Source organism: Camelus bactrianus, chromosome 5, assembly GCF_048773025.1.
Source record: "Camelus bactrianus isolate YW-2024 breed Bactrian camel chromosome 5, ASM4877302v1, whole genome shotgun sequence".
NCBI classification, from domain to species: Eukaryota; Metazoa; Chordata; class Mammalia; order Artiodactyla; family Camelidae; genus Camelus; species Camelus bactrianus.
The window spans coordinates 98,859,520-98,876,889 of record NC_133543.1 but is presented as its reverse complement, the minus strand read 5'-3'; the positions used below and the strand labels follow the sequence as shown (position 1 = coordinate 98,876,889).

General features: G+C 46.8%; 1 protein-coding gene across 2 annotated transcripts in view; it reads right to left on the bottom strand.

The window, feature by feature from the left end:
* EFHD1 (EF-hand domain family member D1) overlaps positions 1 to 17,370 on the bottom strand; it is a 36,600-nt gene that overhangs the window by 7,148 nt on the left and 12,082 nt on the right. Inside the window, exons 2-3 of one of the 2 annotated variants that reach the window (XM_010948178.3) lie at positions 8,797 to 8,944; positions 2,424 to 2,558 (exon numbers count right to left, since the gene is read on the bottom strand). In XM_010948178.3, coding sequence (XP_010946480.1) covers positions 2,424 to 2,558; positions 8,797 to 8,944 — 283 coding nt within the window. The remainder of the gene's footprint in view (positions 1 to 2,423; positions 2,559 to 8,796; positions 8,945 to 17,370) is intronic. The other variant, XM_010948179.3, reaches the window with a different exon arrangement.

Here is a 17,370-nt window from a genome sequence, read left to right as displayed (position 1 = left end):
CAGCTCCTTTATGGCCTTCTCCCAAATTCGAGCAATGATTCCTTCCATTCGTCATTCATGCAAACATTTATTGAGAGCCATTATTAGCCAGGCACTGTAATTACAAAGATAACACACCTACTCTACCTTTGAGTCTGCAGGTGAGGAGGCAGACATATAAACATAACGAGTTCAAAAAGTTTTATTGTTATTCTTTTCATCTTTTCTCCTGGTTGTAAAAAGAAGGCACACACACTATAAAACATTACAAAAATATAAAAAACAAGTCCCTGTGACATCACTCTTATTAATACTTCGGTATATAATTATCCAGGTTGTATTTAATGAAATTGGGTTTCAGACAGTTTTGCCTAATTTATTTTGGACATCTGTCCATACGTACAGGCAGCTGGATCTCACTCTTTGACAGCTGCAGGGTGTGCAAGTGTAGGGGTGTACCACAGTGGACTCAACTCCCTGGTAATGGAAGTTTTGGTGGTTTCCAATTTTCCTCTATTATCAACAATGCTGTGTGAAAATCCTTGTCTCCACATCTGTGTGCATTTGCATGAGTGTCTCTGAAGGATAAAATCCTAGAGGCAGATTTCCAGAGGTGAAGGATATGAAATGTTAACAGCTAGCCCCAGACTGCTGTCCAAGAAGTTGGGTCAATTTATACTCTTACCAAAAGTGTCCAAGCAGCCTTGGTAAGATAGATTGTAAGATACGAGATAAATTATTATGGCACTTCCATTCATCATCAAGGCACACAGAGGAGGCTGGACATTCTTGGCCTGGAGAGTCAGGAAAAGCAGCCAAGAAGAGGCAGCTCTTTAATGTGGGTTTTATAGAGTTTTCGAGGAAGAGGCATTTGGGTGGGATGTTCCAGGCAGAGGAAACAGCAGGTCCTGGGGCCCTGAAAAGGCATGGCAGTATTTGAAGAACTGTGCACAGGGTGGGCAAGACTACAGCCGGGATCACAGCCAGATTATAAAAGGTCGGGAAAAGCCAGATAAGACATTCCCAGAGACTTCAGACAGATTTCGACAAGAGCACTTGGCACTGCAGCTGTGGACTGAAAACAGGGTCCCGCTAACTTTGGGTTTCAAACCTAGGCCCCTGCCCAAGGCGTCTGTCACAGGTCTGCAAGTGACGCAGCCAATGAATGGCGAGGACTCATCCCACCAGACTAACCCTTCCCTCCTCTCAACACGGAGATTCTCCAGGCCTTAATCTGGCATCACCAGAACTGAGTGGAATCAATGTTAAGTCACGAAGCAAGGGCCAAACCACTTTCAGGACTGGACATACGATTCTGGTGTTGAAGTTACAATGAGTGGTCAGCCTGTCCCTGAAAATGCCAGATGACAGCAGTAGGGATTCAGGCATTAGGAGGCCACCATGATTCATAGTTGGTGGAAAGACAATAGACTTTGTCTCCAAGTAGCATCACAGAGAAGTGGAAAGAGAGGGCTGCTAGGGGCCAGAGGAGGCTGGGCTGTGTCACCAAGGACTATGTCTCTGGGCAAACTCCTGAAACAAAACAAAGTTCCACAAGAGGCTGGCTCCTACCTGGAGTGGTAGGGGCCCCAACAGCTCATATACCATGTGCAGAGACCTCTCGGTGAGCCAGGCCCTTGCTAAACACTTCAGACATGTGACTCCATTTAATACTCATGGCAATCACATTGTTGGTCCCATTGTGCAGATGAGAAAACTGAGGCACAGACAGTTAGCAGGTAAGTAAGTAGAGGAGGTAGAATCTGAAGTTAGGTAACTTTATTTACTGCACTCTACTGCTGTGGTCGACAGAGGATTCAGAGGCCTCTCCTGATCTCTCTCTCTCTGCAGGTGTGCTCTGCAGAGAGGAGAATGACAGCGCCCAGCCAATGGTAATATCTCCATAGATCTTCAATGACTGTATGAACTCGTAAAGGAATGGAAGTGCCCAGAAGGTCTCCAAGACTGTGCGTTGGAGTTTCCTTCCCAACTCCCAGCCATTGTCAATGCTGCAAATACCAATTCAGATTCAGGGTGAGCCACCAAGTCTCCCTCCTCCGGCCCTATTATGCCCTTGTTTATGCACAGGTGTTTAAAATGCAATTGCGAAGTAGTTGTTCAAGTAACTCCACCGTGGTTTGGGGTAGGGAGGAATTCTTTAAGAAAGTTTGGATCCAGAGTCAATCTGGGAGCCTGGTACCAGCAAACCTGTTTGAATCTGAAACCAGGATTGAATGCATTTACCATTTAGTTGTCTTTCTGTTTTGTTTTTAACTTGCAGACTGCACACAGACACACTCTCATTTTCCTACAATCTCACACGATTAAGCTGTGGCTGTTTCGCTTGTCCTGAGAAAGACCATGAGAGAGTCACTGACTGGGAGCTTTTGTTAGGCAGGGTGCAGGGAGAGAGGGGTTGTCCTGCCCAGGAAGGAGGCGCCTACCTTGGCTTCAAAAAAGTCCTTGGCACCTTTGACGCCCTCCAGGGCAACATCGATCTCAGAAAGCTTGGCCAGGGCCATCAGCCCGCTGTCCTCCTGCAGCTCCCCTGCAGCGGCCTTGTGGAATATGAGCAGAAACTACAGGGGAAGGTTGGTTAGAGTCAGAGTCAATGTCACTGATTTACAGCAGTCCCCTCCGGCCCAAGCTAAAGCCATTATTGCCAAGCCTATTAAAAAGGGTGTATATATGCGTGTGTGACAAAATATTTTTTTCTTATTGCATTGTCAAAAATGAAAACATGTGCATTTTCCCACAAGGATGTAGGGAAATGGGGACCTTCACTTCTAGCTGATGGGAGCATAACTTGAGTCCAACTTTTTGGGGACACTTTGGAAATATTTACCAAAAATAAAATGCTTTTATCCTTCCAACCATTGACTCCACTGCTAGGAATCTATCCCTCAGAAACATTTACACAATAGTTTAAGAAGCATTGTCTGTAAAAGCTAAAAATTGGCAACATCCTAGTTTATAGCCATGAAAGAAAAAAAAATCCAGTAGACCTGTATATACTATTTTTTAAACTAAATAATTTAATATTTATGACTTTTTTTAACCCATTCCTATTTTCCATTTGTGTCCCATTTTTGCATTAGTTTGTTTACCTTTTTTGTTGTTTTCTAAGAGATCTTTATAGAACTTAGTATGTTTCCAACACTTTGGTACTGTTTGTTAATTTTGTTTATGGTAACATGTTTTAAAAAATTATCAATCTTTTTATCTTCTCTCACCAGTGTTATGCTTAGAAAAACCTTTCTTGCCACCAAGGTTATAGAAACAATTGTCTGTGTTTTTGTCTACTGTATTTTTTTTCAAACATGTAAATATTTAATCCCTGAAATTTATTCTGATCTGTCATGTAAAGTTGATCATTAACCTTATTTTCTTCCAAATGGTTAGTTAATAATCCCCACATTATTTATTGAATAATCCATCCTCTTCCTCCAGATTCAAAATGTGACCCGAATGAATTTGTCTTTAAAGCCAACTTGTACTAAGACCTCCGCAGAATAAACTTTTCCTCTGCAGAATAATTAATAAGTAAATAAAGAGGCCAATCCGAAAGAGCAGTCCCTGCCCCATCCCCCCCCCCGTCCTCCCCCAAAGCAGTTTTATTTCTCTTCCTTGAAAATTTCTTGTGAATTTTACTTGTCCAACAACGGCTATCCAACTTCTAGAATTTCTTTTTCCATTTAGAAAGCGTAGAAATTGATGTATTCCAAGTCATCCCAGAAAGAGGTAGGTTTTCAAATACCTAAAATAGGTGTGCCTAAAAGGAAATTTCAGGTTTTCCAGGTTATTTTCATGACCATCTCCTCGGCTTCCCCAAGAGGGAAGAACGTTACCTAAAGTAGAGTGAGAGGTAAGACAACTTCAACAGGATTTGCAAATTCCAACTTGGGTGTCTTATTGCCAAGGATCTTAATCTCTAGAGGGAAGCGGGTTTCATTGAGTGAAAAGTCTCAGCTTCCACCACCACCACCAAAAAATGCCTTGCCTACAAGCCTTTCTTTGTCATTCTTCCTTCAGGGGTCCTAATTCCACAGTGGACATCGCCAAATACAAAGCAAGCAGTGAAGCAAGCTGTTCAAGGATTTTCAGCTTTGCGGAGGCTGCTGTAGTCAGCTTGGCTCCACGGAAACAGTGTTCATCCACCTGCAGCTTCAAACTCTCTCACTAGAGGCCAGCAAAGACTCAGTTTGCTGCAGATTATTGGAGCCAGAACACTGGCTCCAAAGCCTTGGAAATCAAGCCTGTGGAAGGAGGTGAGGCCCCCAAGAATAGGTTGTGGGACAAGGGGGTGGGGGACAGTAGTGGTGAGCGTCCCATGGAGAGACTGAATCAGCCAAGACTTCAGCGCTGCAAACATGAGCTGTGAGCCATGGACAGAGGGGAGGAGTGAAATACTCATCCATCCCTCAGTACCCTACCCATCCTTAAAGCAGCTGGTTACAGAAGCCACCCCCCTCCCCAGTGCTCCATAAGGCAAACACAAAACAGTAGCCCCTCCATACCAGGGAGGCAGCTTAGGAAAGATGGAGCGCTGCCCCCTGCCTAGCAGCCATCCAAGTGACTTTAGAGGAGGGTGGGTCTCTTCACCCCTGAAACTCATTTTTCTCACATCTGCAGCGGAGATGACAATGTTAGTGTTTACTGAAGGGCTTAAAGTATTCCTCAGGGGTCTTTTCCCCAGAGCAGATCCTGGGCCTCTGAGCTCACTCTCACTCTGCCAGCTCAGTAGATGAACACCAGCAGCCCCGTCATAACTTAGGGGTCCTCCCACCCCAGCCAGTTAAAGAAGAAGAAGAAAAAAAATCCAGCTCAATCTGAGAGTGTTCAGCCTTACATAAAGCATGCCAGACTTTCCCATTTAATTTATTACAATCACCAACCCCTGAGTGACAATTTCTCTAACTGCCCAGCCTTGTTTGTCTTCCTATTTATAGTTCACAAAGACTGGTATGTTGTGGAGAATTGGAAAGTGTCCTAGCTGTGACTCTGAGCAAAGAGGGGGGCAGGGAAGGAGAAGCAGAAAACAAAGAAACAGGCTAACACAGCCAAAAAGCAGTTTCAGACACAATCTATCAAATGCTTCTGATACATTTAAGGAAATGTTTAACTTCATGGCTCTGATTAGTGATGCAAACGCTTGCCTATATTAGTTAGAGCTCTGAGATGGCAAGTGACAGAAACACACTTGTTGGCTTAAGCCAAAAGGAGGTATACATTATATAAAAAGGATGTGTCAAAAACCCAAGGGCAAAATACAGTGGACTGGAAGAGGACTGGAACTGGGAGAAGCAACATTCTCAGGATTGAAAGCAACATTTCCTCTCTAGCTCTCATGTCTGGACCCCATGGTAGAAAATGGCCACCCTTCATTGTGTTATTCTTTCGGGAACAGCCACCTGCAGAGCCAATTTGCAGTATCTCAGCCCCAATTTCAAATTCCCAGATAGATAATCTAATTGACCTAGTTGGGTCAGAGGTCCATCCATGGTCCAATCAAACATGACCAGGCAGGGGTACAACCCAGCACAGGCAGGACTGCCAGGGACCCACCCTAGGGAGGATGAAGTGGGAGGACAGAATGGGACCCACAGTCCCCAGTACTGACTGATTATCTAGTAACCCCCTCACCCAGCCTTTGCACAAAACCACCACACATCTGGCCTTGGAGCTTCTGCTTTGAGACAGATGTAGTGGAGTTAGTGAGGACCACAAGAAAAAGAGAGAAGGATATTAAGGCAGACTTGCTGTCTGCCTCCAAAGGAGAATGAGGTGGAATCCAACCTGGATCACTTGAGCTCTGGAGATAGAACAGCTAATTGTGGTCCATCCTTTTGACTTCTACATGTCTGTACATGTCTGTGAACTGTATATGCAAGCAATCATCTTTTATAGAAGTTTGGAAATCTGCTTTCGTGCCTGCTTTTTACATTGTCAGCACTTGTTCTTTGTTCATCACTGTGCCCCATCACCATTTTTAATGGTTCCATGTATGCCATTTCTAAAATGCCCCTAATGCGCAGATATTATCTGCACAATTGGAAAAGGAACGGTTTAAAGGGAGATCAAGTCCCTTGTACTTTGGGGAAAAGTAGCAAAATAGTGCTTAATGGAGACATACCTACTGTATCAAAGAGCTTTTATTTAGATGTGACTTGCTTCAGTTGAGTTAATCCAAAGAAAAGAAAGGGAATACAAACTCACCAAGCACCTACTAAGTGCCAGGTTGTGAGGAAGGAACTGTAGAAGTGAGCAATTTTGTCCGCCTGGCAACTCCTGCTGCATGTGATGATGGTGGTGGAGCTGCTGACTGTGGTGCCCTATGGCACATGACCTGGACCTAGCCAATCACAGTACCCTGGATGCAATGATTGGTCTAGGAGATGGGCATGTTTCCCTGACAGGGCCAATCAGAAGCCTTCTTCTGCAACTGGTATGGACTCTGGGATAAAGAAGCCCTCTATCCCTTGGGGCAAGGTAGCCTGGAGATGCTGGCAGCCATCTTGGCAGGTACCAGGGACAACACCCTATTTGGAAAGAAAAGATGGACATGGAAAAAGCACAGTCAAGACATGGCAAGGGAAAGACCCTGGATTACTTGTGTCTAAAGCACTTTCCCTTCTTCATCTCCCAGGTATGTGAGTCAATAGTTGTCTGTTCTTTTCTCCTCTAAATTAGTTGGCATCTTGTTTCCTTCACTTGCAAACAATCCTAGCTGATAGAGGCATGGAAAACTTGATTCTTAAAAGAGTCCTGAGCAAAAGCTATTAATACCCCTATTTTAAGGACAAAAAAAAAAAAAAAAAAAAAACCAAAAAACAAAAACTGAAGCTGAGAAGTAAAATAACTTGCTCCAGTTATGCAGTTCTGTGTGGAAGATGGAGGTTAGCCTGTCAGCCTCTTTTCATCACATAAACACAGCATTGGCCCACTAGTGGCTTATAACACCCTGGGAACCAGCAGAGTGAAATACTAAAAGCAGGAGGTTGGGCTGCAGAGTATTAATGGCAAATGTATCTATGCATCCAAATCCTGTATCTCTGGGTACAACTGCTAGGGACGGGACCACAGTGGGGGTGCTGAACTGATAAAGGATTGAATGTGAATGTCACTGAAGTTCTGCAGGCAGGTTGGGGACCCGCAACAAAACCCTTTGAAGATCCTCTGATGTCCACCATCTGTGCTAAATGGCCAAAACCGGCAGCTAACCAAGCATCTTGGATACAGAAAGGGGCACATTTGAGTGGCTCCTGGGTAAAACAAGGCGGCGGGGGGGCGGGGGGGCAGGGTGGATTTTGTCTTAGCTCCATTGGTAACCTGCAGACACTTCTAAGCACCCTCAATTTCTGTTCCCCAGAGGTCACAACTTTGCCATGGAAGTTCTTTACCCAACATTGCCTCCAAAGCTTCGCCAAGGCAAAATCCTTTACCTTCTATACCCCAGGGGTACTTGGATTAGAAAGAGCCAATGCCCAGCACAATGTATGAATGATATGAAGAAACCAAATGAGAGACAAAGGAGCCAGAGAGGCAGTTGCGAAGTTGAGTGCGGTCAATGATGGTAGGAGGCTGAAACCCAGCCCAGCACCAAGCTGGTGCCTAGCTTCAGGCACTAACCTCTTTTGTCTTCTAGCTCCTTAGCTCTGAAATGAGAAGGTTGGTACCAGATTATCCTGAGGGTTATACCCAACACAGGTTTTCCGTGTAATCTATCTCCATATCTGCCAGTTCAGGAAAGGAAGACATGGGAGATTCCTGGTTTGATGTGCAGACAGTGAGAGGCAAAGCCAGCTGGGGAAGGGGCTCTTGGCTGCCGGGTGAGCTACAGAGACCCTCCCAGGAAGACCATCCAAGGGCCCTAACTGGCCTGGACAGAAGACCAGTACTTGGCCAAAGTTCTTACCCTCAGAAACCAGGATGCCAGCAATCTACCATTTCTAGAATAACCAAGGTTAAACACCAGGAAACAAGGACCGTCCTCTCTACTCTCATCTTCCGAGGGCCCCAGATGAGACCCAATTGAAAACGAATCCACGGCAGCTGGGCTAATGTCCAAGCCTTTAACCGGATGGTGTCACCAAAGTTATTCCAATACCAGGTCACACTTACATATCTAAAGGCCTTTCAGTAAAACTCATGAGACATAGAATTCCCTTCCTGTGGGGCTGCATTTTTGCCATGGAAGAAACCGAATGGCCTTATTCTCCGAAAAAAAAAGGCCAAGGTTTTCACCCATTGGGGGATCAGCCTATCAATTTACATACACTCTTCCAGGAAACATCTCTACGTACACAATTTTGCCCACAATTTCAGGGGTTCAAAGACCAAAAAGCCCATTCATGGACCTGTTTGGAGCAGGAGGTCCATAGGCACAGAATAAGACTCTTTGTATATTTGCTTTTTTCCCCACTATTTTAAAATTCTTATTATAAAAATTAACAATTTAAATATATATTTTTAATTATAAAATTATTTTAAAAAACCACAAAAACTCTGCACCCACAAACATCCACTATGAATATTTTGGTGAACATCCCTCCAGATTTCTCAATACTTACTATTTTACCCAAATGAGGTTATCCTAACCACGCTGACTTTCAGTCTGCTTGCTGAGCATTTTCCCATGCCAGCACTGCGGTTCACTAGTTCCTTAAAGCTATTTTAAAAAGCAGGACTCTAGGTTAATATATCAAGCAGCACTCTAGAGAGGCCAAAACCATTTGCACTCCAGGGGACTGTACATCTGTTGGTCCTCTCTGGGCTCTCCCCTGGCAGGGGCTCAGGGCTGAGGATGCATGCAGGTACCTCACGGAAGCTGAGTTTGCCATCAAAGTCCTCATCCACCTCCTTGATCATGCTCTTCAGGCCCAGGTGGGTCTGGGGGGCCCCCAGCTTCTCCATCATCAGCTTCAGCTCCATCAGGTCGATGAAGCCATCCCTTCCCGAGTCGTAGCTGTGGAGTCAAAGGCAGGGTGCTGGTGAGGGATAACCATGGCCAGGACAAAAGGACACTTGTCAATCTACCAAAGGTGTCGTTCTTTTGACCTTATTTACTGAAAAATGACTCAAATGCCTTCTGCTCTGCAGTGCCCACCTGGGTCACCGCATCATAGGGTCCTGTCTCTCCACCAGTGCCTTTGGGCTCTGCACGACATGACTCAAAGTGGATCTTGCACTGCGCAAGTGTTTTCACATCTTTTATCTCCTTAATTTTCTTGAGGATGAAAAACAGGCCTGTTTACCTTCACTTTTCCCAGTTTCCTGCCGCTAGACAACAGAACAGCTGCAGAGGGCACTGGAGCAAATGACAGTTCTAGAAGCCTTCCCTCGGTCATCGGCACCTGGGTCTCTGCCACCCCCTTCTCCACCAACCCTTCCTCTGGTCCTCTGGTCCCTTGTATTTGGAAGCAGCTTCCTGCCCTGGCACTCAGCTGTGATCAGGCCTGGCCCTGGAGCTCTGGTCTCATGCTTTGCCCTCTGGCTCACTATCTAGTCTCCAGGTCCGAAAGGTCACACCTGTGTGAGACACAGATGAGTAGGGTCCCCATTCTGCCCTCTTGGCTAAGTTTTGATACAGAGCCAGCATCTCTGTGGGCTCTCCCCCCCACCCCCGCCTCCCAGCCACCTGCCTAGAAACAAACCCAGCCTCCCCACGGCGGGAATCTTGGCCCCGCCTACTACTCCCGGTGGCTGGGTCCATCCTGTCCCGTGGGAGCCTGCTTCCGCCTTCTGCCCTTCCGCCCGTCCACCCCTTCCCCACTCCTCTACACACTGTGGCTGTCAGAGTTTTCTCACAGACTCCCTGGCTCTTCTCCCATCAAGTCCATCCTATTTTCCGCTTCCCAGAGATCTCTTGTTGCTCAGGTATGAACATCATGTTTAAAAAACAAATCCGTTCATGATAGCCAAAAGGCAGAAATAACCCAACTGTCCATTGACAGATAAACGGACAAACAAAATAAAGTCTATCCATAGAATGAGATATGACATATTTACACAATACACTACTCACAATTAAAAACAAAATGAAATTCTAACACATGCTACAACATGGATGAACCTTGACATTATGATAAGGTTGAAATAAGCCAGACACAAGAGGTCAAATGCTGCATAATTCCCCTTATTTGAAGTATCTAGAATTCATAGAGACGGAAAGTAGAACAGTAGTTACCAGGGACCAGGGGAAGGGCGGGTAGGAGTTGCTGTTTAATGGGTTTCAATTTGGGGTGAGGAAAAGGACAGTGGTGATGGTTATACGAGAATGTGAGTGTACATCGAACTGTACACCTAAATAAGATGGTAAATGACATGTGTTAAAAATGAAGTTAAACACAGTTAAAAATGAAACAAACAAACAAAACAGGCTTCTTCCCTATCTATCACCCCCACCCCCAACTCAACAAAAAACCTCACCATTGTTGGGAACCACACCACCACTCGCCAAGAAATGTAGCGTGTGGGCAACCAGAAATCTAACTCTGTGGGCTGGTGGTATTTTGTGGCCCATGTGGTCGTGCTGAGAATGAGGTCCCCCAGAGTGAACTGCTCCAGCCACAGTGGCTGACTCATGCCATCCCTCCCACCCAGAATGCACCCCTGCCTCTTGCTCCTCGGTGGCCGTTTCTGTGCCCTAGAGTTTGGGGAGCTGCCCCATTCCTCTCTGATCTCCATCAGCACCCACTGTCTGTCCTTTGGTCCTCAGCAGACGCCACGTCCTTAAGGCAGCTCTGTGCCCCCATTGGGCTCCCACTGCCTCCTTGCCTGGATCACATTGCGAGATACTAAAGGCCACAGACAAGACCTCTGGATGCCTGATGGTGAGCCGTGAGGAGCCTGAAGGACAAGACAGTGTTCCGGGTGTGGAAAGGAGAGAGGTGCTTCTGGGTTTCTAGGAAGTGGGCAGAGTATATGAATCACAGATGGACCAGCCCTGAATCTAGTATTATTAAGGGATGGTTTTTGAGCACTTAAAAAAGGAAGCAATGATTGCCATGGGCACCCTAAAAGTGATTCAGGGGTCAGCCTCATTTACTTGGTTTTTAACTTCTTTTTTTAAAAAACAGCTTTATCAAGACATAATTTACATACCATAAAATTTACTCTTTTAAACTGTACAATTCAGCTGTTTTTCTTTCCATATTCATAAGGCATATTCACAAGGTTGTGCAGCCATCATTACTACCTAGTTCCTCAACATTCTCATCACTCCTAAAAGAAATCCATACCCTGGAGCAGTCATTCTCCATTCTCCTCTCTCTAACCCCAGCCCCTGGCAACTACTGGTTTGCTTTCTGTCTCTATAGATTTGCCCATTCTGGACATTTATGAAATATATTCTATGTGACCTCTCATGTCTGGCTTCTTTCACTTAGCACAGCGTTTTCAAGTTCACCCATGTTGTAGCATATATCAATCAGTACTTTATTTTTTTTTATTTATTGCTGAACAATATTCTGTTGTATAAATAGACCATATTTTGTTAAGCCATTCATCAGCTGATAGACATTTGAGTTGTTTCCACTCATGGCCGTTATGAATAATGCTGCTATAAACACTCAGGTCAAGTTTTTGTGTGGACGTATCTTCTCATTTCCCTTGGGTGTATATCCAAGACTAGAATTGCGGGGTATTATGCTCATCTGCTTTTGAAACAAGGTTGTCAGGCTGGTCCAACAGAAAACCGTGACTGACCTGTTGTCTCTGCCAGAGTCAGCAGGCTCCTCTATTAGACTTGTGGAAGCAAGATAAACATGAGTCAATGTCCATACAATTCAGTGGATCGCCAGTTAATTGTAGGGCCACCTAGGAAGGGTACTGACTATCAAATTTGCTGGTGACACAAAGCTGGGGCAGAATCTAAGCCCAAAAGATCTCGGCAAGCTGGCGATGTCCAGGGATAAAACAGAGCAAGGGAGAACACGAGGTCCTAAACATAGAATTATCATATGATACAGCAATTCCACTTCTGGGTATACACCCAAAAGAACTGAAAGCAGGGCCTCGAACAGATATTGGCATTCCATGTATATAGCAGCATTATTCACAACAGCCAAACGCAGAAACCAACAAGTGACCATCAATTGATGAATGGATAAGCAAAATGTGGTATGTTCATACAGTGGAATATTATTCAGCCTTAAAAAGGAAAAAGATTCTGATACATGCCACAACGTGGATGAACCCTGAAGACATAATGCTAAGTGAAATAAGTCAGATACAAAAGGACAAATATGATTCCACTTACCTGACGTACCTAGAACAGTCAAATTCACAGACAGAAAGTAGAATGGTGGTGGAGAAAGCCGGGGAATGGGGAGTTATTGTTTGACTGTGTTATTCGTAGCATAGTTACAGTTTTACAAGATGAAAAGAATTACGGAAATGGATGGTGGTGACGGCTGCACAACAATGAGAATGCACTTAATACCACTGCACTGTACACTGAAAAATGGTTCAAATGATACATTTGAAGTTATATACCCCTTACCACAACTTAAAAAAAGAAAAAGGCAAGGTCCTGAAACTAAGTCCTCCAAACTGACCTCTCAGGTACAAGTCTTGAGGGAAAAAGAGAACAGTGGCGTGTGTGATGACATTTGGAGATGGGTGATACCCCACTGAGTCCAGAGGGCAGCCAAAAACCCAGGGGGTGGAATAATGACAGCAAAAATGAAAAGTCCCAAATCCCAAATGAAGGGGACACAGTCCTCCCCACCCCATGACAGTCTGCTCCATTCCAGGCCAACCCCACACTTCGGGGGGCCTGGTCAGTGGGGGTACCTAGGAAGGAGAATGGACTTAAGATCCCATGCAAGGATGGAGTAGAAGGAATTGGAGTATTTGGCCCCAAGAAGCAAAGAGCCGCCTTCAGATTATGCATTTAAACTTCCCAGGAACACTCCCAGAGGATGGCCAGAGCTGGGCTCTGTGTGTGGACATGACAGAGACAAGCTCTAGCCAAGCACAGGGAAGAACTTTCTGGCAAAAACAGCTGGAACAAGACCTGAGGTGAGAAGAGCTCTTATAAACAGGCCAGAGGGATGGTGTCTGTTACAGGGAGTCCTACTCAAAGTAAACAGGCTTCTTTAGTGTGGAACTTTCCAGAGTCTTCCATATGGTCATGTAACCAAAACATACCAGAGGGAAACAGGACACAGATGCTTCTGACCACACCTCTGCACTTAGGGATTTTCCACTGCAGGAGGTGTGCCTTGGCAGCCTGGTGTTCCAAGGAAAACACTTTGGGAACCGCTTCTCAGAGCAAGTCTATATTAGAAGGGCAGCCCATCAAACAATGTTGAGTTTCTGAATTGAATGTCCTCTGCCTGCTGCTCACATATAGTGCACGTTCTGATGAGTCTGCAGAGGAGATGACGAAGCCCAGAAGGGGGATGCATTCAAGATGGGGAGCTTTGGGGGCAAAGGCAGAGTGTTAGGGTCTGAAAGCAGAGAGGAGAGAAGGAAAGTGAAAGGGGGAAGGGAGCAGTTGTAAAGAGGGGATGGGGCCCCAGGAATAGAAGAGGAACTGGGAAGAGATAAGAAAAGATCCGGGAACAAGGCAGGAATTTGTCCTCACCCAGCAGGGGAAGGAAGGGCTAGGGATCCCCGCTCACCGGAGCCCAGAGCTAGCACAGCTCCCCAACACAAAGAAAGGGCTGTCAAGATGGGGTCATAGGCCGGCAGGGGCTCAGAGACCTGGCCCCTGCGTTTCTCTGGGCTTCCGACTGAGAGGAGTCAAGAAGTTACGGAAAATCTCTTTCAGACCGTCAAGCCTGAAACATTCCCCAGGCCTAAAGAAACGGCAAATGTGTGGAAAAGGGTCTCGGCAAAGTCTGGGCGACAGATTAAAGGAATTCCAATTTCTTTAAATGGGCAGGAATTTGGGTCTGACCACTTTGGTGAGTATGTGCCTGGAAGCAGAAGCCCACCCTGCAGCGGGGCAAATCCCGGACAGAGGAAAGGGCCAAAGTTGTGGCTAGAGCAGGCCCATCGGCATCCTGCCGGGAGCACCAGTTTGGCGCAGGAATAAAGCCAGTGAGTGGACTGAGAGGGGACGTCTCCAAGGCGAGATGGACAGGGAAGAAAGGGGTCACGAGCCAGCCACCGCCTCCACTCCCAGGGACTCAGCAAAGACTGTGTCCCTTTGTTCCTGCCTGAAACACCAGCCAAGCGCCATAGTTAAGTCCTGGCCCGACTATAAAGTGACCACATTAGTGATGTCCTTGCCCCTCCCCATGGAACCGGGATTCATGATCCTAAAACTCATCCCTCTCTTATTAAAGCGACTGTCTAGGAGGGCTTGTCCACAGCCGCTTCCCTCAGGGCCTGCATTTGCAAGACAGGCTGGAAAAATCTCCCAGGTCCGCCCTCATCATCCTACTGGTTTATCTGCTCCTCTCAAAGCACCTGACGACCATCCCTTTGATTCAAAGGGAATCAAAGCACCCAACAGCTACAACTGGTCTGCCTGGCATCTCACAGTTTATTGTCTCATATACGAATCCTTTCATCTTTACAATAGGCTTGTGAAGAATTAATGATTGCCGCCAGCCTTTATTGGTTATTGAGCTCCACCAAGTGCCAGCACTGTGCTGAATCGCCTCATTTAATTCAGGTGGTAATTAGTCACCCCACCTGACAGGTGTGAAAGCTGAAGTCGGCAGTGAGGCCTACTCCCGTGGATCAGAATGAACCCGGGATTGCCAAGCAGCTGCGTGGCTTGACGTGGGAGCAGGGAAGGCAGAAGTGATCGTTAACTGAACTTATGCTCTGTGCCCCTTAACTTGGTGCGGAGTCAGGGGATAGAGTGTATACACCATGTCCCAACACATAGACCACTAGTTAACTGTGAGATTCACACACTTTATACAATTCATATCTGAAGATTTTGGCAGACATAACAGGAGCCATGTTCTGAGTCCTGCATGTATGTGGATTTGATTTCGGTCTTGCAGTGTGGTGCCACCGACTACCCAGATATGCAAAATTACTCATTTTTGACTGAGAGAATACCAATGTCTCTCAAACATTTGGAGAAACAGTCTCACCAGCCCAACCCTTCTAATAAATCTGATCTGATTTAACCTCTCAGCACTCCTCTGAGGGGTGGAGCACTGTTAGGCTGTTGAATAAACCAGGCCCATTGAGGTCAACCAGCCCAAGGTGGCTAGGCCCAGGGAGGTTAACCCCAGGGAGTGGGAGGGGGGTCTCGAGCCCACAGCCCAACCCCAGGTCTGGGCAACACAGCCATCAGGGGTAGGATTTGGGGAAGAAAGATCTAATAGCAGGTCAGTCCTTACAGAATGCCAAGGTTGCGCCTCCAGTGACCATCAACAGAGATTAAGTCTAAGGCAGAGAGAAGTTTCCTGTTAAAAAGATAAAGGCCCTTCTGAAGGTTTTAGGACAATGACAACATCAACTATTGTATTCCATGATGGGTGTGGTTGAAGGAAGCTAGAGGTGAGAAACCCCAGCAGGGGCCCCCAGGGCTGGGCCACGGGCAAACCACTCACCCTCAGCCAGCTCAGAGCCCCTCTCCTCAAGCAACTGCAGTGTGAGGACCCCTCAGACAAGGCCATCTGCGAACAGGTGACCTTATACCAAACTTTTGGGCCTGTGGGAAAGATGAATGCGGTTGGGTTTGTTTTCTTCATTCTGGAAACCTCCTTTGCTTCCCCTCCCTGCTATGAAAATACAATCACATTCCTTGCAATTTGGAATCCAGCTCTGTGGAAAGGAGGCCACACCAGGAACAACCTGGTCAGCTCGGGCCCACCTGCGCTGCCCAGCTGGCAGGGCCACCTGCCAGGTGTGGGACCAGGCCCCAGGAGAACACGGGAGGGAGCACAGCCCGAGGCCCATCTGGGCCTTTCCTTCTCCCTATGAAACCTGGCTTAAGCAGCATCCTCCTCTCCCTATTTCAAACCATCAAAGTATTTGCTTTCCCCTGCCCCTCGCTGCCACCCTCTCTCCACCAACAGTTTATATCTTTAGAGCTTGCAGGCTTATTAGAGTTCCTTTAAGCTAGTGGCTCCTCCCCGTCCAACATCTTAGCTCCTTATACTAGTTTTTTTCTATAATTTAAAACTTAACCCAGATTTTTCTTATTAAAGGCAATCCAAGACATTAAAAAAAGTCATAATCCCCAAACCCCGCATCTTTCTGTTTCCTAGGGCTTCCTTCTAGTCCTCTGGACTGGTGAGCTTTTTCCATGTTTTTGCTTTAAAATATCCTCATTCCCTTCTGCTTCATGTTTTCCAGGATCTGTTAGGGGGAGATTCGAGTCCCATGAGCACTGTGGATGGCCCTGCAGACACAGGCTTGGATTTAAACCCAGCCCTGCCATTTGCTTGGGAGAGAGGGGCTGGCGAGCCCTCTGCAGACTGACTATCACGAGAGCTGTCTGTGCCTTACAGAGTCACAGAGGGGCCGAAAGGAGATAACACGCCAGCACTGGCCCCTGGCACTCAGTAAGCAAGCACTGGGATGGAGCTATATTTAAGAGTAGTACCTGTCTGCAGCCATGAAGAGGAAGCAGCTTCCAGGGCTTCTGCTCCGAAGAGCTGCCCGCACCCAGCTGGGCCTCAGACAGCCTTTACCAGCTTTATCCTTCTGGGGGAAACCCAAATCCACAGGCTCCTGTGCGCCCCTTGTACTGAATTTCCAAGAAGTCCTTAGTGAGTGGCTCTCATTGCCCAGCCCAACCTGTGTGAGAGGATCAGATCGGCCTTCCAAGGGCTCACTCAAAAAGGTCTGTGACTTGACTGATTGGAGACATCACTGATGGTGGCACGGAGTGGAGTGAGGCAGGATGGGCTTAGATCCCTGAACACGGGGCCCACAACCATGTGTGCCTGTAACCTGGGAAAGTTCCTGGCCTGGCCAGAGGGGCCCAGGTAACCCCTAACCCTCACCCCACCAGAGGCCCGCCAGCAAGGGGACAGAGGCCAGTTTCCAATGTCTGCCCAGTGCTGGTCCGTGAATGGCTCGCTCTCTTGGCTCACACTGTGCAGAACCCCTGGGCTTTCTTGGTTTTCACTTCACCAGAATAATCCTGCTATCAAGGAAGAAAGAAGCGGGCCAGCCTTTGTCTGCCTGAGGCTCAGCCATCAGAAACTCCCCAGGGATCCCCAGGAGGTAGGGAAGTTCTCAGGAGGGTGGCAGGGCCCCAGAAAATGCCTTAGTCTCAGTGTTGCGGGGACCGCCTACCCCTCAGAACACCAGAACACCGGAACCTCCTGCTTTCCTTCAGAAAGGCCTTGTATGGCCTTTTCAAACAGACAGGCTCTGGTCTAAATGTGGTCCCCAGACCAGCAGCACCATAGTCACCCAGGATTGTCTGAAATGCAGAATTTCAGGTCCCTCCCCAGACCTGCT